The sequence below is a fragment of the Terrapene carolina genome, unplaced genomic scaffold (assembly GCF_002925995.2).
Source record: "Terrapene carolina triunguis isolate 2854851 unplaced genomic scaffold, T_m_triunguis-2.0 Scaffold583, whole genome shotgun sequence".
Taxonomy (NCBI): Eukaryota; Metazoa; Chordata; order Testudines; family Emydidae; genus Terrapene; species Terrapene triunguis.
The window spans coordinates 418,455-445,798 of record NW_020664934.1 but is presented as its reverse complement, the minus strand read 5'-3'; the positions used below and the strand labels follow the sequence as shown (position 1 = coordinate 445,798).

Below are 27,344 nucleotides of genomic sequence, written 5' to 3'. Positions count from 1 at the left end.
CCGGGGTTCGGCAGCGGGCTGAGCGGGACCCCGGCAGGCAGCAGCGTGCCATTAAAAATCGGCACGTGTGCCATAGGTTGCCGACCCCTGATTTAGATTCATAATGAAATACATTGCTATTTTGTATGCTATTTTGCCATTATTGTTGTTCACTGATCATTCTTGTTTATTTGTGAAGGCAGTGGTAATAAATGTGCAAGGGATAAACTCACTGATAGGCGTGTGCATGCAACTTCAAACCAAGGGGCTAGGACCACAAGACAGGAGACTCCACAACTCTACTCTTCTTGTCCTGAATGTGCCAGCCGAGCAGGGCTGCTCTCAGCCCCACCCCGCCCAGTACAATACGTGTGGCTGTGCCACAGTACCTCTGCCCCACTCTACCTGAGTTTCTCCAGAGTCCAGTAATGTGTTGCTCCATTCTTCTGGTCCTGCACCTCCACAGCCACAATGGTTCGTGGGAAGGGCCGTTTCTCTCGGTCTTTGGCAGCATTGGGGGGCAGCAGGTCGGGAGGCAGAGGGGAGTAAAGAGTGTCTGTGAGGAGGACGAACTGGAACTGGACCTGGGAATGGACAGAGGGTTGGAGAATCAGTATGTGTGTGGAAGGCTCATGGTGAATGGGGATCCCCAGCCAATGCCTTTGGACTGTTGGCATCCATCCACTCTGTGTAACTCCTGAAATGCACAAGGGGCCACCCCAGACCTCGGGGTAAGCAGGTGTCAGTGACTTCCATGGAGATATACGTGCTTACGCCAGGTTCAAATCTGACCCATTGCTTTTGGTAGAACCTGTAATATGGCTCATCTAGGAACACGTTTTCTGGTCTTTGAGAGCCCAAGCCCTTGACCTCATTCACAGCTTTGCCATCTTGCTGGTACATGCAAGCTGATGAGACTCTACTGAAGCAGAGGGCTGCAGTTTCTGTCCCATGTGCTCACTGTTTGTGTACAAACACCTCTTGGTTTGGTAATCACTGGGAAATGCATGTGCTTAGCTCTGCAACCAGCAACCATGAGGAAGTGGAGGAATCCAATTTCCTCCAAAAAAAATGGAAAGAAAATTCAGTTACATAACTCAGGGGTAAAATCCCGGAGAGCCTGAGTGTGACAGAAGGTGCTTACTTTCTTCTTCAGCTCCACGCTAATGGCATTGGCCTCCTTTAAGAAAATTGCATTGCCCCACAGAAGGTCCCGGAGAGACGTGAATTGGTACCACTTCCACTTCCTGAAGGCCCAGAGGGCCAGCTCAAACTCCCGCTCAGTCCACTGTACTGTTGAGACAAAGAGACAAGGTCACTTTCTTCAAAGGACACCCCTGACACTCCTCTGCCCACCACCACTAACACCAACACTCACCCACCCTTGATTCCATCCAGGCTGTGGAGAGGTTTTCAGAGATTCCAAGGCAAGCAAGGACCACTGTGATCAGCTAGTCTGACCCCCTGTATAACGCAGACCATAGACCTGCCCCCAAATAATTCCTAGAGCAGATCTTTTAGAAAAACACCCAGTCTTGATTGAAAACTTGTCAGTGATAGAGAATCCACCATGATCCTTGGTAAATTGTCCCAATGGTTAATTCCTCTCACTGTTAAAAAATTATGTCTTATTTCCAATCTGAGTCTGTCTAGCTTCAATTTCCAGCCATTGGATTGTGTTTGACTTTTTTCTGCTAGCTTGAAGAGCCCATGATCATGTATTTGCTCCCCATATAAGTACTTATAGAATGTGATCAAGTCACCCCTTCGCCTTCTCTCTGTTAAGCTAAATAGACTGAGCTCCTTGAGTCTGTCACTACAAGGCTCTTCTCTGACACCGCTCCAATTTATCAACATCCTTCTTGAATTGTGGGCACCAGATCTGGACACAGTGTTCCAGCAACAGTCGCCCCAGTGCCAAAGACAGAGGTAAAATAACTTCGCTAATCCTACTAACGATTCCCCTGTTTATACATCCCAAGATTGCATTAGCTCTTTTGGCCACAGCATCACACTGGGAGCTTGTGGTCAGCTGATTATTCACCACAACCCTCAAATCTTTTTCAGAGTCCCTGCTTCCTAGGATAGAGCCCCCGTCCTGTAAGTGTGGCCTGCATTCTTTGTTCCTAGATGTATACAGTTACATTTAGCTGTGTTAAAACACGTTTGCTTGTCCCGTTTACCAAGCGATCCAGATCTCTCTGAATCAGTGACCTGTCCTCATCATTATTTACCACTCCCCCACTTTTTGTGTCACCTGCAAACTTTACCAGTGATGATTTTATGTGACTGGCTCTGAACATGAGGAAATACAGTTTTCTCTTCTTGCCCTAATAACTGTTCCACACACAAGTCAGGAGGGCACCACAGTGCAAGGTCCAACAGAAATACCCCAGATACACAGGGAGGGCAACGTCCCCCATAAGACAAAACTAACTCCACTCTGTCAGCAGCCAAGGTAAATGAGGGATGGGAAAGGTTATTATGTGTATGAAACAGCAATACCAGCTCCCAAACATGGCTAAAGGTTCCCAAACACTGCTAGAGGTGGGGAAATAATTAATTACAATAACAGCACTGATTGTTTAAAATTGTAATGGCCTTATTCTCATTGACACTAATGCCCTTTGGCTGCCTTAAAGTGGGGTAATGTAATTTATATCCACTTTAATGCCCCTTTACAGTACCAGTGGGGTGTAAAGAGTCCTGGGTATAAAGAAGAATCAGGCCCTCTGGGTTATGCTGATACCCTTTCTCTGTTCTAGAAGTGTGACTTTCCCATCTGCCTTCTTTTAAAACAAAACAAAGAACCCACATTTTACCAAGGAACAACTGATTAATTTTCAATAAATAAATTCCCCACTGATTTATGCCAACCTTTCAACTATAGAAATTTTGCAATCAGACCTCATGCTATTTCTTCATCTCTATGCCTTATCCATTTGTATGCTGCTTCTTGTTAACTGCATATCAAGAAGCAGTAGGCAGTACTAACATGAACACAAGGAGTATGGAGAATGGGGTATGTGGGTGCAGTGTGAATATCTGCGGTAACCATTGTAACAGCTGTGTTTGAATTAGAGTTACAGCATCCAAAGCAGATACTGAAAATGCCGGCAAATGAGCAGAGCTCCGGCCCCTGAATTCAGACAAGAGTGATTTAACAAGCAACAATCTTGACCCCCTGCCTCCTTCATTCAGCATTATAATCATCCCCTTTGTGGCATTCCACACACTGTGATACCACAGCTTTAGACACCTACAGTTATTTGATACTTTGATACTTAAATGGGGAAACTTTGGGGAAAGGGTGAGCCTATACAGGAAGGATGGGCTCCACCTAAACCAAAATGGAACCAGATTACTGGCACTTAACATTAAAAAGGTCGTAGAGCAGTTTTTAAACTAAGGGCTGGGGGAAAGCAGACAGGTGCGAAGGAGCACATGGTTCGGACATCCCTTACGGGAGGATCTATTAATAGGGAATCTCTATGTCCTTGTGAGGAGCAGAGGATGGAAAATGATAAAATACAGGCAGGGTCTGATCAGAAACAGTCAAATAAAAAAGTCCCATTCAGTGACATTGTGTAATGGCAGACAGCTAAAAGGAGACAAGTTTTTAAAGTGTTTATATACCAATGCTAGAAGTCTAAGTAATAAAATGGGTGAACTAGAGTGCCTTGTATTAAATGAGGATATTGATATAATAGGCATCACAGAAACTTGGTGGAATGAGGATAATCAATGGGATACAGTAACACCAGGGTACAAAATATATCAGAAGAACAGAACAGATCGTGCTGGTGGGGGAGTGGGATTATATGTGAAAGAAAGCATAGAATCAAATGAAGTAAAAACTGTAAATGAATCAAACTGTACCATAGAATCTCTATGGATAGAAATTCCATGCTCTAATAATAAGAATATAGTGGTAGGGATATATTACCGACCACCTGACCAGGATGCTGATAGTGACTGTGAAATGCTCAGGGAGATTAGAGAGGCTATTAAAATAAAAAAACTCAGTAATAATAATGGGGGATTTCAATTATCCCCATATTGACTGGGTACATGTCACCTCAGGATAGGATGCAGAGATAAAGTTTCTTGACACCTTAAATGACTGCTTCTTGGAGCAGCTGGTCCTGGAACCCACCAGAGGAGAGGCAATTCTTGATTTAGTCCTAAGTGGAGCACAGGATCTGGTCCAAGAGGTGAATATAGCTGGACCGCTTGGTAATAGTGACCATAATATAATTAAATTTAATATTCCTGTGGCAGGAAAAACACCACAGCGGCCCAACACTGTAGCATTTAATTTCAGAAAGGGGAACTACACAATAATGAGGAGGTTAGTTAAACAGAAATTAAAGGGTACAGTGCCAAAAGTAAAATCTCTGCAAGTTGTGTGGAAACTTTTTAAAGACACCATAATAGAGGCTCAACTTAAATGTATACCCCAAATTAAAAAAAAATAGTAAGAGAACCAAAAAAGAGCTACCGTGGCTAAACAACAAAGTAAAGAAGCAGTGAGAGGCAAAAAGGCATCCTTTAAAAAGTGAAAGTTAAATCCTAGTGAGGAAAACAAAAAGGAGCATAAACACTGGCAAATGAAGTGTAAAAATACAATTAGGAAGGCCAAAAAAGAATTTGAGGAACAGTTAGCCAAAGACTCAAAAAATAATTGCAATTTTTTTTTAAGTACATCAGAAGCAGGAAGCCTGCTAAACAACCAGTGGGGCCACTGGACGATCTAGGTACTAAAGGAGCACTCAAGGATGATAAGGCCATTGCGGAGAAACTAAATGAATTCTTTGCATCGGTCTTCACGACTGAGGCTGTGAGGGAGATTCCCAAACCTGAGCCATTCTTTTTAGGTGACAGATCTGAGGAACTGTCCAGAGATTGAGGTATCATTAGAGGAGGTTTTGGAACAAATTGATAAATTAAACAGCAATAAGTCACCAGTACCAGATGGTATTCACCCAAGAGTTCTGAAGGAACTCAAATGTCAAATTGCAGAACTACTAACTGTAGTCTGTAACCTATCATTTAAATCAGTTTCTGTACCAGATGACTGGAGGATAGCTAATGTGACGCCAATTTTTAAAAAGGGCTCCAGAAGTGATCCAGGCAATTACAGGCCTATAAGCCTGACTTCAGTACCGGGCAAACTGGTTGAAGCTATAATAAAGAACAATATTGTCAGACATATAGTTGAACATAATTTGTTGAGGAAGAGTCAACATGGTTTTAGTAAAGGGAAATCATGCCTCACCAATCTACTAGAATTCTTTGAGGGGGTCAACAAGCATGTAGACCAAGGGGATCCAGTGGACATAGTGTACTTAGATTTTCAGAAAGCCTTTGACAAGGTCCCTCACCAAAGGCTCTTATGCAAGGTAAGCTGCCATGAGATAAGAGGGAAGTACTCTCATGGATTGGTAACTGGTTAAAAGATAGGAAACAAAGGGTAGGTATAAATGGCCAGTTTTCAGAATGGAGAGAGGTAAATAGTGGTGTCCCCCAGGGGTCTGTTCTGGGACCAGTCCTATTCAACATATTCATAAATGATCTGGAAAAAGGGGTAAACAGTGAGGTGGCAAAATTTGCAGATGATACAAAATTACTAAAGATAGTTAAGACCCAGGCAGATTGCAAAAAGCTACAAAAGGATCTCTCAAAACTGGGTGACTGGGCAACAAAATGGCAGATGAAATTTAATGTTGATAAATGCAAAGTAATGCACATTGGAAAGCATAATCCCAACTATACATATAAAATGATGGGGTCTAAATTAGCTGTTACCACTCAAGAAAGAGATCTTGGAGTCATTGTGGATAGTTCTCTGAAAACATCCACTCAATGTACAGCGGTAGTCAAAAAAGCAAACAGAATGTTGGGAATAATTAAGAAAGGGATAGATAATAGGACAGAAAATATCATGTTGCCTCTATATAAATCCACGGTATGCCCACATCTTGAATACGGTGTGCAGATATGGTCGCCCCATCTCAAAAAGGATATATTGGAATTGGAAAAGGTTCAGAAAAGGGCAACAAAAATGATTAGGGGTATGGAACGGCTTCTGTATGAGGAGAGATTAATAAGACTGGGACTTTTCAGCTTGGAAAAGAGACGGCTAAGGGGAGATATGATTGAGGTCTATAAAATCATGACTGGTGTAGAGAAAATAGACAAGAAAGTGTTGTTTACTACTTCTCATAACACAAGAACTAGTGGTCACCTAATGAAATTAATAGGCAGCAGGTTTAAAACAAATAAAAGGAAGTATTTCTTCACACAACGCACAGTCAACCTGTGGAACTCCTTGCCAGAGGATGTTGTGAAGGCCAAGACCATAACTGGGTTCAAAAAAGAACTAGATACATTCATGGACGATAGGTCCATCAATGGCTATCAGCCAGGATGGGCAGGAATGGTGTCCCTAGCCTCTGTTTGCCAGAAGCTGGGAAGGAATGACAGGGGATGGATCATTTGATGATTACCTGTTCTGTTCATTCCCTCTGGGGCATCTGGCACTGGCCACTGCTGGAAGACAGGATACTGGGCTAGATGGACCTTTGGTCTGACTCACTAGGGCCATTCTTATGATAAGAGAGAGTCTCCTGCCGATACACCTGGATCTTCCGGACTTTCATCGTAACAGACCAGAGCCCCACTCCCAGGGCCATCAGGAAGTGTCATTGGCCAGGAAAACTGGAAAAGGCTCGTTCTCTCTTGCACAATTTATTTCAGTCACTCTCTGCTTTCACTGAACTTTTACCTTCATCTTCGGGCTCTTCCTCTTCCTCATTGGCCTCAGGATAATACCTGGAGTCCATCTGCTTCTGTAAAGCCTCCAGTTTACTCTCATAGTCCTGAGGGAAAGGGGGGAAGATAAGGAAATAACCCACAAACAACTGTCTTCTTGATTTTGACCACCCCCTTCCTGTACCAGGTCTCTCTCGATCCCCATAAAACTGACAAATGGCTCCACTCCCTGTAGAAAGCCAACCTACCCCCCAGCTGTGTTCACTGGTCTAAAAGGCCCCGTGAGACGTGGAGACACATGATATTTCCAGTCTAGGTAGCATCTTCAGAAGATGCAGATCCGCCCTACTCATGTCAGCACGCTATCCATTGTTAAGACTAGAGACGCAACCCCAGTGTGCGCCTTGACGGTGACTAGCGTTGCTCTGATGAACCAGATAAGAAGCAGAATGTGTGTGCCACCTACCAGCCTCTGCTGCTCAAGAAGATAGTTGGCCTCTTCTCTCTCTTTGCGGTATTGGTCCTCCAGTTCCTGAAGCCTGGGAAGAATTAGGAAGGACAAAATGACAAACCTGAACAGATCCAATTACTGGCTGACACCCCATTTCCTTCCCTTCTGCTCCACCTCTCCATGTTCCCCTCCCTCCATGATCCCTCATCTCCTCTGCCTCCCCCATGCCTCCTACCTCTGCTCCATCTCCTGCTTCATGTCAATGCCTTGTTTCTCCAGCAGCTCTCGCTGCGCGAAGGCCCAGTCCACTGGCTCCGCGGGGGTCTCTGCACATGGGGTCCGCTCCCGTTCCTGGCGAGCCTGTTCAGGGTGGTTGAATCGGAACACGTGGCTCTTCCCCATGATGATTCGGTTTCCTTTGGGGAGGGCAGTTCGGAGTTAACCAATGAGGTCTCCAGTATACCTCTACCCCGATATAACGCGACCCGATATAACAAAAATTCAGATATAACATGGTAAAGCAGCACTCCGGGGGGGCGGGGCTGCGCACTCCAGCGGATCAAAGCAAGTTCGATATAACGCGGTTTCACCTATAACCCAGTAAGATTTTTTGGCTCCCAAGGACAGCGTTATATCAGGGTAGAGGTGTATATGCAGGAACCCCAACTCAGTGGCAAGGGTTGCACAGCAGGATTTCCACCAACAAGGCCTCTCGTGTCCCACGACTTATGCCCTGATTCAACAGAGCACTTGAGCATGAGTAGCCCCACTGACTATCCCCCACTGTCACTGCACTGATGCCACTAGACTAGAACCACCATCTGCCCTGGTGTGTTTCTATAAGGGGATCGATGTGAGTCAGTGATTAAAGCAATCTGTCAGTGCTGAGTCAATCACCCCCTCTGAAGCAGGACCTACCGGATCGCAGGACACTGGGTTCCATCACTTTTTTGCCATTGACGTAGGTGTCGGCCCCTTCGCAAGGTTCTAGTGTCACCACTACTGCGGGAAAGGCATAGGAGAGAGAAAGAGACAGCAGAAGAGGTGTGAAGGGACAGCAGAGGCCTGAAGGGCTGCTGGTCTCCTGATCGCATTGGAAATGTTGGCTGTGCAGGCCCTACGGGCTGCGATAGGCAGGGAGGGCTGTTTGTTTAGCATCTTGATGCCAGTGGACACCCTGCTCCAGACATGGAGCTGGGCCCAAGCACATACAACAAGGTTGTATTTCAAAAGCGCCAGTGGAATTTAGGAGCACGTCTCGCTGAAAATCAATGGGGCTGGTGCTTCTAAACCCCTGAGGTGCTTTTGAAGATCTCCCCCTCTATCTATATTTTAGTTATAAATACCAGGTTACTTTCCATACATTCCCACAGGGCAGGCCTACACCACCTTCTTACCCCCATTATTTCACTGGCATTGATTGTCTCTTCCATGCCAAAGTCCAGCCTGGATCTGCAGACTGCAAACTACCTGCCATCAGTCCTTGAGCATTAATCACGAGAGCCAGAACATGCCCCGCTCCCTCCCACGTCACAACTAGTCCCACAGACAGCCTGGGGGCTGCTCACAGAGCAAAGCACTATGCAGCTTGTGTAAGAGGGGACAGCACATGATGCTGAGTAAACAGAGGGACCCTAGGATGCCCGGGGATCTGTGAGTGGCGTTATTTGTTCTCTAGTCACTCGGTAAGAAGTACCCTCCAAACTGGACGTTATATTGCGGTACTGCCACCTGCTGGCCTCTTCGGCAAGCTAGGCTGCACGGAGATTCCTGGACAGAGTGAAAGAGGGATTGGGCCATTCCAGACTTTAACAATGAATTGCTTTTGCATGCCAGTGGGTTGCCCACCCCATTGCTGCTGCAGGTGGGAGGAGGGACAGGAAAGCAGTCTCTATCCCTAAACCTGTAGTGATTTTACAGGACACTGCCAGCAAACCTGTATAATGTTGAGTCAGCCAGGCTGCCACTCTTCTTGGCGTCATCAATTATATATTAATAACAACCTCCCCTCACAGCACTGAGGCAACACCCACCAGTAACCTGAACCCGAACCCTGCTGCCTGCCTGTCTTCTCTCCTCTCGAGACTGCCCACTGGGTGCAGCAGGCTAAGGAATCTCTGTCTGCCGCACCACGTGATTTACAATGTTTACATGAACTACAACCGTTCTGACTGGGCAAAGGGAAATGATCTTGCCTGAGCCAGACACATAGGTGCTGGAACTAGGGGTGCTGGGGGTCTAAGTTCCCTCTAAGCTGCGGGGCCGCCCAGCAAGCTATCAAGTGCTGTGCACTTCAGGTGTCCCTTCCCGCACTGCTGCGCTGCTCCTGCCCTTTGCCTCTGGCCAGCTGCTGCCGGGAGCCTCCTGCTTGCTGTACAGAGCGTGGGGGAGGAGAGGAGACTGCTGATGTCAGGGTGTCCCCCTCCCCTGTACCCCATCTCCACAGAGCAGGGCGGGGACACGACAGGGCTCAGGACAGAGCTGGCTGGCAGGTGTTGCTGTGTCTGAACAACCAGGGAGCAGGCTTCAGACTGCTGAGTGCCGATCTACTTAAAGGTGCAGCGTGTCTCTCTCTGTCTCACACACACATTGTGTCTTTTACATTCACCTCCCAACACATTTCAAAGTGTGTTGTTTTAGTGTTTTGACTGGTCTATGCATTTCATAATTTCTATTTCTCTCTTACGCTTAAATGTAATTCTTTGATTAGTGACTTCTAAAATGCCTACCCTGTCCTGGCTGGAGTAATTATCCCTATGGTAACTTTTTAAAAATATATAAATATCTAGGTTTCTTGTTTCTGCTGGTGGCGCATATCCTCACATTACCTCAATATGGTACAAAATTCATTCCACCCACGGATAGAAAAAATTAGAGGGAACACAGTGGGGGTGCTGCCGCACCCTCCGTCTTGAAGTGGTTTCCATTATATTACAGTTTGGTTCAATGGCTCTCAGCACCCCCACTACACTAATTGTTCCCACACCCCAGGCCAGGCATAGTGTGGAGGGAGCCACAGTTCAAATCTCCAGCCTCACTCCTACTCAACCAACACAGCTCCTGACCTGAAGCAGCCCCCACTGTTCCAGTCCTGAGCCCCCGGCCCCCCAACTCTGACAAAGCAGAGCAGAGTCCTGACCTGCAGTTTCACTTGCTGACTCATTTCAACCAATGGGATTGAAGTATTCAAATGAACTAGAGGGAGGGAGTGATGATTGGCTGTGCTACCTCTGATGTCACCACTGCTCCACTCCCTGAAAACCAAATGAGCACAAGGTGGAAATCAGGCCTGGTCGACAGTCACCATATTGAACAATATGCTTCCCTGTGCATCTCAGACTGCAAACAGCAAAATGCCACTGAGCTGAGTGCTAGGCCTCACTCTGCTTGGCTAGTGACATCTACCACTGATTCTAGGGGTTGGACCATGCTCCCATTGAAGCTACAAAGCGTGTTCTGAAAGACTGTGCACAGGCACAGATTTGACAAGGAAGAGATTAAGAAAAAAACAGAGCCTGAGTCTCTGGCCTTTCCGCAAATCAATCCCAGAGATTTACCCCCTGCTTCCTGTGAGCAGGCAAGTTTGCACCCGTTTTGCAGGAGGGATAGCCTCAGACAATGCAGAATGTCTTCGGCAAGGGAATCAGCCTCCATATCTCACTCTTTTCTTTCACAACCATCTTCTCTTCTTCCTGATTTGCCTTACAGAATAGCCTCTATTAGCATATCACCTGCAATTCCCTGGAGATGCTTCCCTTCACTTCTGCCAGTGGTGTGGCTATGGAAGGCAACAGTGCCCTGCCAATGCTCCGCACTGCTAGCTGCCTTTCAAGGGGTGTGACTGGGGAAGCTGGCACAGCCAGGAGATTGGTCTGACTGTGCTTCAACGAGTGCAAGAAAGGAAATGGGAATGACCCAACCCAGAAGACAGGTGGCGCTATCACAGCACATCCTGCAAAGGCTGTATTCCAACACCCCACCTTGACAAGTAGGTAGAGAGGAGGTGCCCTACTCCAGGCCTCTTGATAGGCATCAGTGCCCCAGTCCTCCTGGATGTAAGCAGAAGCTGGGGTGCCCTGGCTGCAAACACTAAGAAGGAGCTGCAGGTAGCCAGGTATGTGACTGAACTGGGGTGAGAGCACAGACTGTGGACGTGTGAGGTTCTCTGTCCGCGGGTACCTTCGCCACCGGCCTTGGTGTTGCTGCGGAAAATGCAGTGCTCTTCCTTAATGAAGTGTCCGCTCAGCACGATGTCCTGCCTCCTCTCTGCGTCCTCTCGGCCAACCCTGCAGGCAGACACAGACTTAGTGGAGTTCCCTGGCAACAATACACCAGGTTTCAGACCACTGGCAGCAGCGCACTCAAAGGGCCTGATCCAAAGCCCACTGGTCATTCCATCTACTTTAATGGGCTTTGGATCCAGTCCCGGGAGAGCCTCAGCGGGCAGCCAGGCCAACATCTTAATTGGAAGCTGTCATGGGGAAACATGACTTTTTGCATGCCAGTATACACTAGCTAACGCATCCCTTCCAAGTGGTGGAATTAAAATCTGCGTCTGCTCTCTCCCCCTGCCGACGTGGGGTCTGCTCCCCCTTCACAGTACACCTGGGTAGTGTAGGGCCAGGTCTTCTGCAGAGGGGAGCCCTCGCCCATCCCCAGGATGGGACATTCTTCCACAAGGATAGCACTGCCCAGCTTCCCTTCACGGGGCAGCACATTAAATCCATGGGAACACATCAATTAGATTCCCCTTCAGTTCACTTCTCTAGGAAGGCCAGCCTTACCCAGGGACCATGCAGAGGGCAGGGCTGCAATTGCTCTAAAGTCTCAGGTCCCTTTGCCACTGGTGATCTGAGTTTGATAGCAACAGAGCACCAATACCTGGTTCAGCAGTGAATGAGGAGGAGAGGGGGATCCCATGCCCTGGGCCTGCCCTGCACTCAGACAACCAGAGTCTGATGCTGTTCATTTCTGCAGACACACTGATGCTACATGATTCTGTGGCGGTTACACCCTCACCTGGTTATCCCATCCTTAATGTAGTACAGAAGGCATTCAGACATCAGCGGGTCCTCATTGAGATTGACCAGGTGAGGTGTCTGGGAGGAAAAGAGACAATGGGTCAAAGCCATCCTCAGTATCCATGCCAGACACAGAGCCATGTCCCAGGACAGCCCAGCCCTCAAAAACACAGCCACCTGACAGGCTGCTCCACTGCATGGAGCCCCCACTCCTGCCCCAGCATAATTCCGGGAGAGAACATTTGGGGTAGGGTGTGACACTCTGTACCTTGGGGGAACACCCAACACCCCATGTTCATCCTTGTAAAATGAGTGTGTGGTATCCAATGCAAAGTTTGTCATGTTGAGTGTCTTTGGAAGGCTCATGATGCACTGAACATGGTTGTTATAGTGATGTTATAGTAGTTGTTCTAGTAATGTTATAGGTTGTAATTTCATGTATATAGTTGTGAGGCTGAAAATGTGTCCTCATGGCTTAAAATAAGCCTAGGCAAAAAAGCTCCAAAAGCTGAGAGGCAGTTCACACCTCATCACATCTGTATGGGACAAACCCAGCCCAGCTTCACAGGAACAAAGGATGCTGACCTAGACAGCAACAAAAGAATCTGTTGGACTCTCGAGGGAGTCACCCCCCTTCCTTTGGTCAGTCAGGGACTGCGATGAGGTAATGCTCACCTGACTCTGAAGGGGGGGGGGGCAAAGCCAAGAGGGAAGAAAGGACATGGTAAAAGGGAGAGGCATTTGCCATGCCCTCTCTCTTCCACCTACATCTACAGACATCACTACCAAGCGACTGAAGCGCTGATCAAAGGGAAGAGCCTGGCTGAAGGGCAGCCAGCCAGCCTGTGGTGAGAAGCATCTCAGTTTGTAAGGGTACTGAAAGTGTTAAGATCAGCTTAGAATGCATTTTGCTTTTGTTTCATTTGACCAAATCTGACTTGTTATGCTTTGAGTTATAATCACTTAAAATCTATCTTTATAGTTAATAAATCTGTTTGTTTATTCTACCTGAAGAAGTGCTTTTGGTTTGAAGCATGTCAGAGACTCTCCTTGGGATAACAAGCCTGGTACATATCTATTTCTTTGTTAAATCGACAAACTCATATAAGCTTGCAGCTTCCAGCAGGCATTACTGGCCACTGCAAGACGGAGGTTCCTAGGTATGTGTCTGGGACCGGAGATACTGGCTAGTCTCATTCGGTTGCAAGTAGCTGGGAGCAGCTTACATGCCAGAGGCTGTGCATGAACAGCCCAGGAGTGGGGGTTCTCACAGCAGAGCAGTGTAAAGGCTGGCTCCCAGACTGAAGGATTGGAGTGGCCTAGCAGATCACGGGTCCAGATAACACCAGAGGGGAACATCACAGTGGTGCAGCGAGCAGGGTGTATGTACGGCTTCTTACTCCAAGTGAAGTGCACACTTTAAGCACAGATATTTGTGATTTTAAGTGACTCTTAAGTGCAGTGGCTAAGAACAGTCAGGAAGAGGTCACAATTTTGTTAATTTCTGTTTGTTTATTTCGGGTGAGGGAAATAAGCACACGACAGCAGAAAAATGATACCAGTGAGGCAGCTACAAAACTAGACCTGGCCAAACTGGAAGCAGAAGAGAAGGCAAAGGACCGCGAGTTTCAAATGGGGCAGGCAGTAATGAGGCTCAAAGAAGCAGCTGCGGCCAGGGAAACTATGGAGGCAGAGGCAGCCAGAGAGGAGACTGCACACAGAAGGGCCATGATAGAAAGAGTAAGAGAGTGGGAAGAAAGAGTAAGAGAGCGGGAAGAAAGAGAAAGATGGCAAAAACACCAACTGGACCTGCTAGAGAAGCAGAACCAGAACTCCCCGACCCCAAAGACTCCCATCACTCCAAAAATCCACAAATGGGAACACTTATGTCCTGCATACAGTGAAGAGGATGATATTGCTGAATATCTGACTACTCTTGAAAGGCTGTGTGTAATACATGAAATCACTGATGATAAGAGAGTTCCTACCCTGATTACGAAATTAACTGGTAAAGCTCAAAATGTATTGAATGGAATGCCTATTGAAGATGCTTTAGACTAGGGTAAATTTAAAGATACTGTTTTGCGAAGTTTTCAGATTACCCCTGAAATATATGGAGTTAAATTTAGGAATCTTAAGAGGGATATTGGGATGAGTAATTGCAAATACGTAAACAAAATGAAAGATTTGTTGGGAAAATGGGTGAGGGATAGAGAAGTGGCAAGTTTTGAGGGAATGTTGGATCTTGTTGCTCAAGAGCATTTCCTATGCATATGTAAGGCTGATGTAAAGCAGTGTCTATGGGACAAAGATGTAAAGTCTGTGGATGAGATGGCTTTTTTAGCTGATGCCTTCGAACAGAATCAGGCGTCTATTGAGGGCAGGCCACAGAAAGAGGGGTTTAAAACTGGTGGGAAGGGAGGAACCCATTTTGCCCCTGGGAAGAGAGAAGGGGGTTGGGAGCCTAAACCGTCTCTCACCCAAAAACATTCCTCTAACCCTCATCCCAAATCTCCTGTAAAAGTAGAAGAGCCCAAAAGGTACTATCAGTGTAATTCTACTGATCACCTGAGGAATAAATGCCCTGTGCTAGGAGGAAGCAGGCAAACAAGAGCTCATGTTAGTTCTGCTGGCCTCAACACCGAAACCCCGCAAGCAATTGAAACCTATCATATTGGTTCTGTGAGGGTAGCCGTTGCAGAACCAGGTATGGAGCATGTTAAGGCTGTCCAGATTGATGGCGGGGAATACTTGGGGCAGAGGGATACAGGGGCTCAGATCTCTCTGGTTAAGCAGAGTGTGGTCCGAAAGGCCAGTATGTTGCCTGGCAAAATGGCAGATTGTGGGGGTGGGCAAATGCAGATTCCTCACACCACTAGCTGAAGTCCATGTGGTTTGGGAAGGTTTGGAAAGTGTTTTGACTGTGGGGGTAATGGAACACCTCCTGTTCGACCTGCTCCTGGGTAATGATTTTTTCCGTGTAGCCCAGGTTAAAGTATTTGCCTGTAGTAGGAGGGGGTGTTATGCTGGGACCCCCGAGGGAAAGGGTAAGGTCTCAGGAACTGCTGAGAGAATGGGAGAGAATCTCCTTGATTCTTCTGCAGCAGGGAGAAACCACATGCTTCCAGGTGGGAGGATGGTTGAGACCAACTCCTGCACTGCAGCTGGGGGCAACACCGCATCAGGAAGGGATGGAGGTATAATGACTGCCAGGGAGAGAACTGTCCAGGTTGTTAGCTGCCAGCAGGTTGCAGCTGAACCAGAGGCAAAACCAGCTCTAGGGAGCAGGGAGAAATGTGTCCCAGAAGAGAGCCCAGAGAAGGGGCAAGGGATCTCAGAAATGACTGATGTGGGTGAGGATTCCTGTGACTCAGTAGCGTAGCTTGTGGGGGGGGAGCGGGGGAGCAGCCGCTCCCCCACTTAGCACAAGTGGCACCTTGTCAATTTCTTGGCGCCTTTTTACTCACCCGGGGGAGCGATCAAAAAAAAAAGGCGCCATCCGCTGCGGCGCTTTTATTTTACTCACCCGGCAGCGCTCCGGGTCTTCGGCAGCATTTCGGTAGCGGGACCTTCACTCGCTCTGCGGGTCTTCGGCAGCATTTCGGCCGCGGGTCCTTCAGTGCCGCCGAAGACCCCCAGAGCGAGTGAAGGGCCCGCCGCCGAAGAACCGGAGCACCGCCGGGTGAGTAAAAGCACCGCAGTGGGTTGCGCCTTTTTTTTTGATCGCTCCCCCTGTTCCCTCCACCTGGCTACGCCACTGCTGTGACTGTAACACAGGGAAGCCGGGTGCTTTCAAGTATGGGAGGGGCTGAGACTAGCTCCTTTCCAGCAGAAGGCAACATGCCCTCAGGCGCAGAGGCAGGAGAGGTGTTGTCAGGGATTAAGGAAACTATCCCAGTTGTTAGCTGGCAGAGTTCTGCAGCTGAACAAGAGACAGAACCCTTCTTAGGAGGCACAGAGAAATGTGTCTTAGGAGGGGGCCCAGGGGAGGAAACTGCGGAAGGAATAGTGGGGGTACAGGAATGTCTCCTCACTAGTCACTTGGGGCAGGATGCCCAGGACACTAGGAGGGTGGCTGGGTCAGCATCTGTGCACTCAGGCACTCAGCCTGTGACCCAGGTTTTGAGAAGGAACTGTGTAACTGACCTCCTGGAGGGGAGCAGTCACACAGCTGACTTCTCAGGGATAGAGAAAGGGGTAGGGGAGGGTACCCCAATCCAGGTCCCGTTTTTTCAGGATGCTATTTCTGATAAGTTTTTGGAAAGTAACTGTGTCTCTTTAAATCAAGATGTAGCTCCAATGCCTGTGGTAACAGAGGAGTTGGGACCAGGAAATTGCCACGTGCTAGTTTGCAATTTCCCAACTGAAATGAAATGAACCAACTGACAGAGAAGGGGGTGTTTTCCCCCAGGCTGGTAAGACTTAGAGAGCAGTTATGGGAAAGCTGCTGGGTAAAGGTGAATCTGATCAAAGGATAAACACACCTAACCCACAGAGCACAACCCTCTAGGGGGCAGGGGAGGACTCAGTGCTGGGAGGGGAAAACACAGGGTAACCCCAAAAGGGGAGCTGGATTTTCTGCATATCTACAGTCCTGGGGTTGGGAGACCACTCCCCAAAAGGCCAGCCAATGTGCAGGATCCCCCTGAACACTTTTCTTGCCAGACCCTGAGGCACCAAAATTCCAAAAACATGATTAAATTAAGAGCCCACACAAAGGGAAACACTGGAGGGAAAGAAAAGCCAGTGACTGATTACATGGGAGAGAGTCAAAGGACACCATGGATAATGAACAAACTACACTATCTGAACAGAGGGTGTGGTATCTTAAAGATACTTGTAAACACCCATCTGTGATAAAAATGTTGGTATTAATCTTAAGATTTGGGGATAAAAATTTTGACACGGATGTTAAACCTTATGATAATGCTACTTTTCAGTTAATAACTGTAAACAGGTTTAAAGCTTATCACAGCAGAGAAACCATAAAAAACCTGGTTTGCTGTGTGTGAATGGGGAAACTGAGGCAGGCTGCCTCCTGGCCTTAATGGCTGGATGCCAAGAGACCTATAACACAAACTGCCTTCAAACTAGTCAGTGACTAACCCTCTTACAATAAACTAAGAGGGGAGATGTGACGCTCTGTACCTCGGGGGAACACCCAGCACCCCCATGTTCATCCTTACAATATGATTGTGTGGTATCCAATGCAAAGTTTGTCATGTCAGGTATCTTCGGAAGGCTCATGATGCACTGAGCATGGTTGTTATAGTGATGTTACAGTAGTTGTTATTGTAATGTTATAAATTATAATTTCATGTATATATTTATGAGGCTGAAAATGTATCCTCATGGCTTAAAATAAGCCCAGGCAAAAACTCTCCAAGAGCTGAGAGGCAGTTCACACCTCATCACATCTGTATGGGACAAACCCAGCCCAGTCTCACAGGAACAAAGGATACTGACCTAGACAGCAACAAAGAATCTGTTGGACTCTCGAGGGAGTCACCCCCCTTCCTTTGGTCAGTTTGGGACTGCAATGAGGTAATGCTCACCTGACTCTGAAGGGGGAGGCAAAGCCAAGAGGGAAGAAAGGACATTATAAAAGGGAGAGGCATTTGCCATGCTCTTCCTCTCTCTCTTCCACCTACATCTACAGACATCACCACCAAGCAACTGAAGCGCTGATCAAAGGGGAGAGCCTGGTTGAAGAGCAACCAGCCAGCCTGTGGTGAGAAGCATCTCAGTTTGTAAGGGCATTGAAAGTGTTAAGATCAGCTTAGAATGTGTTTTGCTTTTATTTCATTTGACCAAATCTGACTTGTTGTGCTTTGAGTTATAATCACTTACAATCTATCTTTGTAGTTAATAAATCTGTTTGTTTATTCTACCTGAAGAAGTGTGTTTGGTTTGAAGCGTGTCAGAGACTCTCCTTGGGATAACAAGCCTGGTACATACCAATTTCTTTGTTAAATTGACGAACTCATATAAGCTTGCAGGGTCCAGCGGGCATAACTGGACACTGCAAGATGGAGGTTCCTAGGGTCATGTCTGGGACCGGAGATATTGGCTAGTCTCATTCGGTTGCAAGTAGCTGGGAGCAGCTTACATGCCAGAGGCTGTGCATGAACAGCCCAGGAGTGGGGGTTCTCACAGCAGAGCAGTGTAAAGGCTGGCTCCCAGAGTGAAGGATTGGAGAAGCCTAGCAGATCACTGGTCCATAGGGGAACGTCACATAAGGATTTTCAAAGGTGGCTAAAGAGAGTCAGGTGCCCAACTCCCATTGACATTCACTGGGCTTCTAACTCCTTTGACAGTCCCTGCCTCCCTGAACAGTGCCTCACAAGCTGATTAAAAATCAAAACAGACGCAGGAACAGCAGAGCTGGGGCCTGGCTCCCCTGTGCCCTGCATCTCACCAGGCCATTTACTTTCATGCCAAGGGGGCATATCAGGCTTTCCATTCACAGCAAGCTCCATTCACACCCGCTTTGCACAGGTGCCAGTGACGGCGCCACATGGGACTGGGGGAAATCAGGTCTGTTCAGCATTGACGTTGCTTCTCTAATTGGCTTGGAAAATGTAAAGAAATTTGCCTCAGCTGTCTAATACCACCCTGCATTTGAGTAAAAGTCAAGTGGGTCGTGTGAGCCAAGGGGCATGGACATACTACTGTAACACAGGAGGGCCTACTACATCCTTTGAGCTGGAGCTGAGATTCCTGAATTCACCAGCACATGGTACATCAGCTTCTTTATTCAATTACAGCCAGCCAAGTCCTCCCATGGCACAACTAACGCACCCCCAAATGGCCAAGGAGCAACCGTGCTGCTAGGAGGAAGCGCTCAGTGCTGGAATTTTAGCTGCCAGAAGCAGAGCACTTCTGGGAGCAAGCTCACACTGTTATAATCTTACACCTGATTGATCCCTTGTGGGAGATCCTCTAAAATCACAACAATAAAACCAGTCTAAATGGCATGCAAAGAGGATCGGAAACTATCCCTCATGCAAGGGCAAACAGTCAACACACACTGAGGAGTGGAAGGGTTGTTTATTAAAAGATGAAGATCACAGACCTCAAGCAATTCCTGATTTATAGGATTAGGTGATTCCTGAGTTGGGTTCCTACACCCTCACAGGAAGAGAGCCCCCAGATGCACAAGTAGAAAGAATTAGTTACTGAGAGCTTGGCTACACTTGCAAGTTAGAGCGCATTAAATCAGCCCAGAGCACCCTAACTCCTGAGGTGTCCACACTGGCAAGGCACTTAGAGCGCCTGGACTCCGCGGCTGGAGCGCCCCTGGTAATCCACCTCCATGAGAAGCATAGAGCTTGCTGCGCCCTGGCTGAAACACCAGGGTGTCAGTGTGAATGACGTGTTGCATTATTGCGCTGTGATTGGCCTCTGGAAATGTCCCATAATCCCTTGAAGTCAAGTGGCCACTCTGGTCATTGTTTTGAACTCAGCTGCAGGCATGTGGATATCCCGTTTCAAAGCTCCATTTCTGACAGCCGGCATGCTTATCTGCTCCCGGACACAAAGCAAACCATTATTGTGGAATGCTGCTGCTGCAGAGGCAGGCGTTTGTGCCTGTGTGTGAGAGAGAGGCGAGGGTTGGGGGGAAAGTGGGGTCTGATGTCTGATGTCAGGGTTTCCCCCTGCCACTGTCTGAACTTACAAGACAGCATGCTGACACACTCTCTGCCCCCCAAAACACATATCTCCCCCAACATACGCAACACACACTCTGTCACATTCCACCCCCCACATTTGAAAAGCACGCTGCTGTCACCTGCACACTGGGATAGCTACCACAATGCACTGCTCTCTGTGGCATTGCAAGAGCTGCTAATGTGGCCACGCCACTGAGCTTGCAGCTGACAGTGTAAACACACGGCAGCGCTTTCCCTGCTGCTGTCTCCGAGGGCTGGTTTACCTCCCAGCGCTCTACATCTGCAAGTGTAGCCAGAGCCTAGGTCTATCTGACAATTGGGAGTAGCCAAAATGTCTCTTCTGCATCCTCCACCCAATCTACTAAAGCCTGGTCGCAACAGATGATGAGGTCGCTTCTTTCCTCCTCCCCCTCATTAAGCTGGCTTCTTCCACTTCTTCCTCTCACTTTCTCATCTAGATCTTCCTGCTTTGCAGCCTGTGTTAAGCTAACCCTTGCAGCCTTTGCTTCGCCCTGGGACATCAGGTCTAACTTGGGGAGGTGGTTTTTGTTAGGATATTGTACAAGTGTCTGTGGACAAGAATCTCCATAACGCCTGCATAAAATTCACCTCCTCATGCTGTACTGGGCATCTGATTTTCAGAGTGCTGAGCTCTGATTAACTACACTTTCTGATTTATCCAGGTGCCCAAATACGGAGTTAAGTGCTTTGTTATAGGGATCCACTTTTGCAAAAGGCCTTGCTTTCTTGCTCTACCCATCTAGTTAAGTGTTAATTAGACACCTGTTGCCTGGGAATCTATCTACTAATGGTACTTATATGGCCCCTTTATTATAGCATCTAAGCACCCCACCATTGCTAGGGTATTTACCCTCCGAACACTGCAGGAGATAGGCGTGACATTCTGTACCTCGGAGGAACACCCAGCACCCCCATGTTCATCCTTACAATATGCTTGTGTGGTATCTAATGTGAAGTTTGTCATGTCAGGTGTCTTCGGAAGGCTCATGATGTACTGAGCATTGTTGTTATGGTAATGTTATAGTATTCGTTGTTATAGTAATGTTATAGGTTGTAATTTCATGTATATAATTATGAGGTTGAAAATGTGTCCTCATGGCTTAAAGCAAGTCCAGGCAAAAACTCTTCAGGAAAAGAGGGTCAGTTCACACCTCATCAGGGCATGTACGGGACAAACCCAGCCCATCCTCACAGGAACAAAGGACACTGGCCTAGGCAACAACAAGGGATCTGTTGGACTCTCGAGTGAGTCACCCCCCCTTCCTTTGGTCAGTTTGGGACTGTGATGAGGTAATGCTCACCTGACTCTGAAGGGGGGGAGGGCAAAGCCAAGAGGGAAGAAAGGACATGATAAAAGGGACAGACATTTGCCATGCTCTTCCTCTCTCTTCCACTTCCATCTACAGACATCACCACCAAGAGACTGAAGCACTGATCAAAGGGGAGAGCCTGGCTGAAGAGCAACCAGCCAGCCTGTGGTGAGAAGCATCTCAGTTTGTAAGGGCATTGAAAGTGTTAAGATCAGTTTAGGATGCATTCTGCTTTTATTTCATTTGACCAAATCTGACTTGTTATGCTTTGACTTATAATCACTTAAAATCTATCTTTGTAGTTAATAAATCTGTTTGTTTATTCTACCTGAAACAGTGTATTTGGGTTAAAGCGTGTCAGAGACTCCCCTTGGGATAACAAGCCTGGTGCATATCAATTTCTTTGTTAAACTGACGAACTCATATAAGCTTGCAGTGTCCAGTGGGCATAACTGGACACTGCAAGACGGAGGTTCCTAGGGTTGTGTCTGGGACCAGAGATATTGGCTAGCATCATTTGGCTGCACAATCTAAGGAGCAGCTTACATGCCAGAGGCTGTGCATGAATAGCCCAGGAGTGGGGGTTCTCACAGCAGAGCAGGGTAAGGCTGGCTCCCAGAGTCAAAGATTGGAGTGACCTAGCATAACACTGGTCCAAATAACACCAGAGGGAAACGTCACAGTAGGAAAGTGCTGTTCCCCCATTTTAGACATGGCAACTGAGCCTAAATGACCTACTTGCCCACGGGCACACAGGCAATCTGATGGAGCATGAAATTGAACCAGGTTTCCTGCATCCCAGGTTAGTGTCCTAACTCATCCTTCGTCTCTGACCTCCCACCTCTCCTTCCCCCCCCCCCCCCGATTCTACAGAACCGTTATGTTGTATTTTCGAGGGGAGCCTCTTTCCTGTCTCACCCCATGCCAGCCACAGCTGGGTGGGCACAGCGTTAGTACACAGGAAAAGAGAGAGTCCTCTAGAACTTGAGAAGAGATCCTATAAGAAACATGTCATCCATCTGCCAGAGCTACTGCCTGCAGGGCCCCCACTCTGCCCCCGACCCTGGTTGAAGCATGAAGGGACATATGAATTGTTAGCGCATCAGGCACATAAATCTCTTGCGACGCCAGCTACAACAATCCCATGCAAATGCCTGTTCTCACTTTCAGATGACATTGTAAACAAGAAGCGGGCAGCATTATCTCCTGCAAATGTAAACAAACTTGTTTGTCTGTGCGACTGGCTGAACAAGAAGCAGGACTGAGTGGACTTGTAGGCTCTAAAGTTTTACATTGGTTTATTTTTGAATGCAGTTATTTTTTGTACGTAATTCTATATTTTTAAGTTCAACTTTCATGATAAAGAGATTGCACTACAGTACTTGTAGTGGCAGAATTGAAAAATATTATTTCTTTTGTTTTTTACAGTCCAAATATTTGTAATAAAAATAACTATAACGTGAGCATTGTACACCTTGTATTCTGTGTTGTAACTGAAATCAATATATTTGAAAATGTAAAATAAATGACAGCCCTAATAACAACAATAATGTATAATATATAGTGCCCAACCACAGCTCTTTAGTATGTAAGCGATTGGGGGCAGGAACAGAGGTTTCCTAGAATGCCTGGCACACTTTGGGACACTTCTACGGCATTAATAATAATTCAGCGTCTTAAACCCACGATTAAGGCCTTGCATACTCCATGGCAAACTGGACCTAAATCCTGCACCAAGGAATCCCTGGATTTTACAGCAACCTGGTGTGCCAGACAGCTAATTCAGGGGCTACTTAATTTACATTGGAAAATGGAGGTTTCTAATAAGCTGCATCTAAAAAGAAATCATACAATCATTCCAGGAACCCAGGTTATTTTATTTTGACAGCAAATTCTCCATCTAGAGAATTGTGGCAGGCAGTTTGGGAACAGGAAGGGAAAATTAGCTGGATGTTTCTATTAAAACAATCAGCAGTGAAACAGTGAACAGGGTTGATGTTTAACGTGTCATTTTTATGTTTCAGAGTCAACACCCACTGAGCTAGAGGGGGCAGTTCACATGTCTCGGAGCTATTCAGAAATGAGCTGGACTAATAGGAATTTAGCAGGGAGGTATTTTCCAAGTGCTGCTGCTGGGCAGTAGGTATATTTTTAGAAGGATCTGATTGGCCTGATGGAAGAGATTAAAGGAATCCTACCTACCTTTTTAGGAGAGAACACACCCAGGGTGCCTCCATCTTCTCTCATGGCCACGCCCATTTCTGCCAGCAAAGCTTCCCTGAGCAACAGCAAAAGCAAAAGTCTGTCAAAACAACCTATGTTGTTAGTTTTTTGCATCAGAGCAGCCCCTAGAGAAGCCAACTGAGATCAGGATCCCACTGTGCTAAGGGCTGCACAGACACAGACCCTGCCTCAAAGCGCTCACAGTCCAACTGGAAACAAGGCGAATCTAGTGCATGGAACAAACCAATAGAAGGAGGAGGGCGAAGGTGGACGAGGGTAACCATGAGAGGAACATGTGTATACATAGACTAGCTATGGGCTTTGTTAGATATTTGTATAGCGCTTAGGAAATTGACCCCCATTATGAGAGTTCAATTAAACAATTAAATCAATAAAGAATATTAATGATTTCAGTAATTCCATTTCCTTGAAGCCCTCTAAATTAAGGCAGACATTCCATTTATAATATTTAGCTAGTACCGGCTATTTGAGGATCTCAAAGCACCTTATAAATGTTAATGAAGTAAGACTCAGCTGTGAAGCAGGATAGTACCAGAGGTGAAAGTAAGCCGGTACGGTCCGGTACGGACCGGACCGGCTTCCGCGGTGGTGGTTTAAAGGGCCCAGGGCTCCTGCCACTGCGGGGAGCCCCGGGCCCTTTAAAGCGCCGCCGGAGCTCTGGCAGCTGGGCTCAGGCGGGAATTTAAAGGGCCCAGAGCTCCGGCTGCTGCGGGGATCCCCGGGCCCTTTAAATCCCCGCCGGAGCTCCGGCAGCCAGGCTCCCGCGGTGATTTAAAGGGCCCGGAGCTCCGCAGCGGCCGGAGCCCCAGGCCCTCTAATTCGCCCCTGAGCCCCAGGGGCTCCCAGCCACCTCTGCAGCTGGTAGTGATTTAAAGGCCCTGGGGCTCCCAGCCACAGCCGGAGCCCCAGGGCCTTTAAAGCTTGAAAGGCCCCGCCTCGTCCGGTTGAGGCCACGCCTCTTCTGGTTGAGGCCACACCTCTGCTCAGGACTCCGGCGTACCGGTAAGCCCTTTAAGTTACTTTCACCCCTGGATAGTACTATTAGCTCCGTGTTACAGATGGGGGAAATCAAGGCAGAGAGAGATTAAATATCTTGTAGGAAGTCATGAAGAAAGCTTGTAGACTGATTTGGTGCCTTACCAACAGGACCATCCACCTCTTCCTTTTGGAGGGCTGATCACTGTATTGAAATGGTTGTACGGGGACTTTATCTTTTCTTTCTCTTATCTCATTCACTACTAAAATACACCTGTCCCCTCACCTCTGACTGCCTCTGGAAAAGGGGCTGTGGGCATTGTGACATTGCACTTCATAATGTTTTATGGAAATATGCTTATGAGTGTAAATATAATGTTACTGGAATATGCTTTATGCAAAAGGTCTCTTGTAAGATATCATTACAAAGCTTATAATCTACTGAGTGTGTTCATCCTATTTGTATGAATGTATCATTCTTGTATCTAAAACTAGAAATATGAAGTATAACTCTGAGATCCTATTGTAATTATGCAAAGTGTGGGCCATTAATGGTGGTTTGGAAGCTTGATGGCTCCCACTGACTAGGACAATTGGTTGTAAATGGTCTGTTTACTTGCAAACCTTCCTGGGTGCGTGCCGGCCAGCCCTGGAAGAACGGAGGCTGGGGTCTCACAGGACATGTGAACATGTCACCTGATACTGGAATCCATCTTAAACCAGGTGCTTTTCCATTTAGAAGGAGGGGTGGGGACCCAGAGAGACAAAAGGTTCCCGCCTTGTGGCAAAGCTATAAAAGGGGGTGGAACAGAACAAAGGGGGCTGCCAGTCATGAGAAAACCCCTAGTTTCCACCTAAGATGTCTGCTGAAACTAACAAGGACTGTACCGGTGGAAAGGATTGGGCCCAGACTAGGAAGGCGTCTAGTCTGTGAAAGAAGTTTATTGGAACATCTCTAAGGGTGAGATTTTACCTGTAATCAGTCTCTTAATGTATTAGGCTTAGACTTGCGTGTTTTTGCTTTATTTTGCTTGGTGACTTACTTTATTCTGTCTGTCATTACTTGAAACCACTTAAATCCTACTTTTTACACTAAATAAAATCACTTTTGTTTATTAACTAACCCAGAGTAAGTGATTAATACCTGGGGGAGCAAACAGCTGTGCATATCTCTCTATCAGTGTTATAGAGGGGGGACAATTTATAAGTTTACCCTGTATAAGCTTCAGACAGAGTAAAACGGATTTATTTGGGGTTTGGATCCCATTGGGAACTGGGTGTCTGGGTGCTGGAGATAGGTGACCTGCTGAGCAGTTTTTGGTTAAAGTCTGCAGCTTTGGGGGCATGGACCAGACCTGGGTCTGTGTTGCAGCAGGCTAGCATGTCTGGCTCAACAAGGCAGGGTTCTGGAGTCCCAAGCTGGCAGGGAAAACAGGCTCAGAGGTAATCTCAGCATGTCAGGTGACAGTCCCAATGGGGTCTCTGACCGAACACGTCACAGGCATGTGTTGTGTCAGCATAGCTGGGTCTATGCAAAGCCCCCTACAGGAGGCATTAGTAGAGGAGGAGTGCCAGCCATGCTATTGACGAAACTGGGGCACGGCCCGATGGTCTTACTATCCTGGCTCTTCCTGGCTGCTGACATCACTACAACCAGCACAGGCAGATGAACTGACCCCAGGAAGCCCCCATGGAGGGGAGGTACAAAGGTGGCATAAAGTGAACTGGACACTGAGTGAATGGGTCTTGCAGACATCACTACTGTACACTCACCTCTCCATGCGGATTGCTTCTGTCCTCCGCAACTTTTCTTCCCAGGTCTCGTTCAGCTCAGCAATGATCTTCTCTGTTTCCTGGAGAGCAGAGTTTAAATGTTAGTATTTCGTGACTGCTGTCACCTTTGGTAACAGAACTGCAAATGCTCTTTTAGGCTTTGCTCCGGAATCTCTGTTCTACGGAAATCACAGTCACAGCGGCATTTACTAAGTGACAGCACACAATGATCTTGCATAACGGATACAAATGAGACAGCTCTGTTTCCTGGCTGCAGAATGTGAATCCCAGTTCCAGGCTGGTTTCAATGTAAAGCACCCTTCAGGGAAAAGGCGGGATAAGAGGTTTTTCAACAAACCCTTACACCAGTCACAGCAGATGACCCTCGGGCCTGCCATTCAGCGCTGGGCAGGACTGGGCCCACACTGTAGCCTGATGGCTCTGCTGGCAAACCAGCATCAGTGATGGCTTCAGCAAAGCTCTCCCAATAGTGAGTTTGTTAGTTACCTGTCACTGCCAAGCCATGAGGGGAAGTACAATATCTCGCCTTTTGGGAGTGCGCCGCTAGACTCAAGATGGTCTTTTTAGCCTTTCAGCAGAGTAGGGAATAAAATACATACATAAAACCTCAGGCCAACATTTTCAGAAGTGCCCACTGATTTTGGGTGCCTCAATTTTCAGTTGCAACACTTTAGAGGAGCCTGATTTTTAGACAACATTAAGCACCCCCCCTCTGAAAATCTCTAAATTCAAATTTCACTCTTTAAGGGGTCCAAAATTGGGCACTGTAAATCATGGGTTGCTTTTGAAACTTTTGGCCTAGCAAAAGACGGTTACTAATCTTTTTGTGACTGTTGTTCTTCGAGATGGGAGGTTGCACATGTCCATTCCGAGTTACGTGTGTACGCGCCCTGAGCATCGCTGTCAGAATTTTTTCTCCTAGTGGTATCCATCGAGCTGGCTCCAGTGCCCCCTGGTGCCACACGCTCATAGCACCGGTACAAGGGGCCCTGCTGAGCTCTGCCGAGCCCGCGTCCCTCCTTTTCTTCTTACTGACCACTCTGAGAGCAGGGACGGTTTATAGATTCATAGATTCATAGATTCTAGGACTGGAAGGGACCTC

At 47.3% G+C, this 27,344-nt stretch overlaps 1 protein-coding gene across 3 annotated transcripts in view; it reads right to left on the bottom strand.

Moving 5' to 3' along the window:
- The window catches only part of KIF1A (kinesin family member 1A), a 162,351-nt gene that overhangs the window by 73,008 nt on the left and 61,999 nt on the right, over positions 1-27,344 (bottom strand). For 2 of the 3 annotated variants that reach the window (XM_029913322.1, XM_029913320.1), the window contains exons 14-23: positions 26,222-26,301; positions 23,432-23,507; positions 12,224-12,303; positions 11,384-11,490; positions 8,123-8,206; positions 7,440-7,620; positions 7,220-7,292; positions 6,767-6,860; positions 1,124-1,272; positions 385-563 (exon numbers count right to left, since the gene is read on the bottom strand). In XM_029913322.1, the coding sequence (XP_029769182.1) occupies positions 385-563; positions 1,124-1,272; positions 6,767-6,860; positions 7,220-7,292; positions 7,440-7,620; positions 8,123-8,206; positions 11,384-11,490; positions 12,224-12,303; positions 23,432-23,507; positions 26,222-26,301 (1,103 nt within the window). The remainder of the gene's footprint in view (positions 1-384; positions 564-1,123; positions 1,273-6,766; positions 6,861-7,219; positions 7,293-7,439; positions 7,621-8,122; positions 8,207-11,383; positions 11,491-12,223; positions 12,304-23,431; positions 23,508-26,221; positions 26,302-27,344) is intronic. The other variant, XM_029913321.1, reaches the window with a different exon arrangement.